Source organism: Lagopus muta, chromosome 3, assembly GCF_023343835.1.
Source record: "Lagopus muta isolate bLagMut1 chromosome 3, bLagMut1 primary, whole genome shotgun sequence".
Taxonomy (NCBI): Eukaryota; Metazoa; Chordata; class Aves; order Galliformes; family Phasianidae; genus Lagopus; species Lagopus muta.
The window spans coordinates 27,779,818-27,782,334 of record NC_064435.1 but is presented as its reverse complement, the minus strand read 5'-3'; the positions used below and the strand labels follow the sequence as shown (position 1 = coordinate 27,782,334).

The window sequence follows — 2,517 nt, the reverse complement described above, 5'->3', positions numbered from 1 at the left end:
GGCATCCCTTCCTTCCACTGTCAACCACACCACTCAACTTAGTGTCATCAGCAAACTTGCACTTGGATTCCATCATCGATGTCATTGATAAAGATGTTAAAAAGCAATGGTCCCAAGAACTCTGTGTCAAAGAGTAGATAGACTGCAAGGAACTCCCTCTGAGAGACGTCAGCAACAGGTTGAGAGCCTGTGGGTTAGAATTAGGGACAGGACTGATAAAGGCCAGCTGGTGATAGGGGTATACTACAGGCCACCTGATCACGGGGAAACTGTTGACGAGGCTTTAATGCTTCAGGTGTGGGAGGCATCATGCTCACAGGCTGTCATCCTGGTGGGGGGCCTTCAACTGTCTGGATATCTGTTGGAAAGACCACATGGCAAGCTGCAAGAGGTCCAGGAGGCTCCTGGAATCCATTAATGATAACTTTCTGGTTCAGGTTTTGGACAAACAGACCAGAGGTGAAGCGTTGCTTCTGTAAGAAGTTCATTAATGTTTATTGCATTTTTTGCACTTGTCTCTACAAATATTGCATGAATGGAATCTGAGTAGTTTTTAGCATCTTTTTCCATGACTTTCCTTACGTCATTAAGATCACATTTATTTCCTGCAATAGCTACAATGTTTGGAGGTCCATGTTGTCGAACCCAGTTCTTTAATGTTGAGAAAGTTTCCTCTTTTGTGATGTTATAAACTATAATGGCAGCTGCTGACCCTCTATAGTACACTGGGGCTAAAGCATGAAATCGCTCCTGTCCAGCTATATCCTGCTGCTCACCAATGTGGAGAAGATCATTAAAGGTGTTAAGGCTGGAGAAAAAATAGGCCACATTTAAAAAAAAATAAAAATTCATTTGCTATTTGCTGAATCATAACACAGTGTAATGTCACAATAACAACACACTATAGATTATAGAAATAAACAAAACAAACTGGAACTGAAGTTAATTTATAATTTGCTCAGAATTGTATATTAATTCACATGCTCTGTTGGCAGTTCTCCAAATATTTCTCCACCATGTGACACACACTTTCTAATGAACCAAAATGAAGACCTTCTAAAATGACACAATATGAAAATGAATGTTCTTAAAGAAAGAGTTTAGGCAACCTTTCACTCCTTTATAAACACAACAATAGTTTGAAGGGCCAAACTTTCAAATAAAGACAAATGCATTCAAATTTTTTTTAATTTGACGTATGGGTACACCTGCACGAGTTTATATTGAAAAATTTCATATCTTTATCCAACATACACATATTTATATAGTTTGCAAAAGCAAAGGTTCTAGTTTGGCTTTACTCAAAACTGTACTCACAAATGAAATCAGTGATCCAATTTAAATCATCCTGCATCCAAACTCTTGTGAAAATTGTGTCAAATTGTAATTTTTTCATCTGCTTTGAATTCTGTTCTTAATATTATGCTAGTCAGTCCCTCAACATTACCATAGAATTTAAATTTGTGAAGGAGCAACTTTTAACATTGTAGTACAATGTATTTTAAAAATATGGAATTTTACTCCTTTGTTTATGTAAGGAAAATTGTGATTGTGGCTTGATTAATTACATTTGCCCTATCTTTTTTTCCCTTGGAGTTTACTTCAGTATTATTTTCCTTAATTCAATATATAAGATGAAACCCTATAAAAAGAACCCAAACATGCTTCCCCAGATGTAACATATTTTCAGTACTTTTCTACAATATTGCATTTTATTTTATGGCTTTATGATATTGCACCTCATGTTATATGGGCTAGCATATCAGGTATAATTGTCAGTATGTACAGCATCTGTTCATTCTGTTCTAGTTTTAATCTGGTCTGTAGGTTTCAGAGGTATTAAGAACACCAACGTTTTTACTGTGCTATTACTTCTTTTGTCCTTTGATCCTTTTCACTTTCCAGTTGCCCCTTCTGTTCTCATTAAGTTTACTTGTCTTGGAAATTCAATACAAAGTACACTAGAAAAACATCATACCATCTTGTGCTTGCAATTTGATGTCAAAGAGATTTGCTCTTTCTTACAGGGTAGGTTTTACATACCTTGTTATGGTTTTCCTGAAGTGTGGCTTCCCAGCTGTGTCCTCAGACATACAGTTTTGCTGCTTCAGAAATCTGATAGTGTAAAGCTTAGCTGTTTTCACCATGTTGGAACCCTTTGAAGAAGGGTCTCATAAAGTCTGTGACACACAGCAATATTTTATTTTTCATTCTCTGTTGTGTAAATTTATTCAGAATGGGCAGATAAAACTGTAATCCTTTGAGTGTATTTTGAAGATGCAAGCTGCTATCTAGTATTTTTTCTTCTGTCCAGTACTGTCACTATTCGCTGACAACAACAAAGGATATAAAGGAGTAGATGCATGCAGTGTGCACTTACCTGAAAATTCCTTGGATTTGTTTTAAGTATTTTGGAAAGCTGACAAGCTGTAAGTGTGGAGCTTTTTTCAGGTTTCTCAGAGAACATTGATTATTTGTACTTTGTAGGACAATGAGTGTGTGAATTAGACTTAAAGA

General features: G+C 36.2%; 1 protein-coding gene across 1 annotated transcript; it reads right to left on the bottom strand.

Moving 5' to 3' along the window:
* Positions 1 to 414: 414 nt before the first annotated feature.
* On the bottom strand, positions 415 to 2,147 carry LOC125690856 (ras-related protein Rab-22A-like). The gene is made up of 2 exons (XM_048939589.1): positions 2,044 to 2,147; positions 415 to 808 (listed from the first exon to the last, which is right to left on the bottom strand). Exons 1-2 carry the CDS (start codon positions 2,145 to 2,147, stop codon positions 415 to 417), a joined length of 498 nt encoding a protein of 165 aa, XP_048795546.1.
* Between the last annotated feature and the right edge of the window lie 370 nt (positions 2,148 to 2,517).

What these genes read in the sequence shown, in the direction of transcription:
- LOC125690856 (XM_048939589.1), bottom strand. Translation starts at nt 2,147, where the DNA reads ATGGTGAAAACAGCTAAGCTTTACACTATCAGATTTCTGAAGCAGCAA. An exon ending in TTCAGGAAAACCATAACAAG is followed by an intron (nt 809 to 2,043) that starts GTATGTAAAACC and finishes TTTTTTCTCCAG; the next exon opens with CCTTAACACCTTTAATGATC.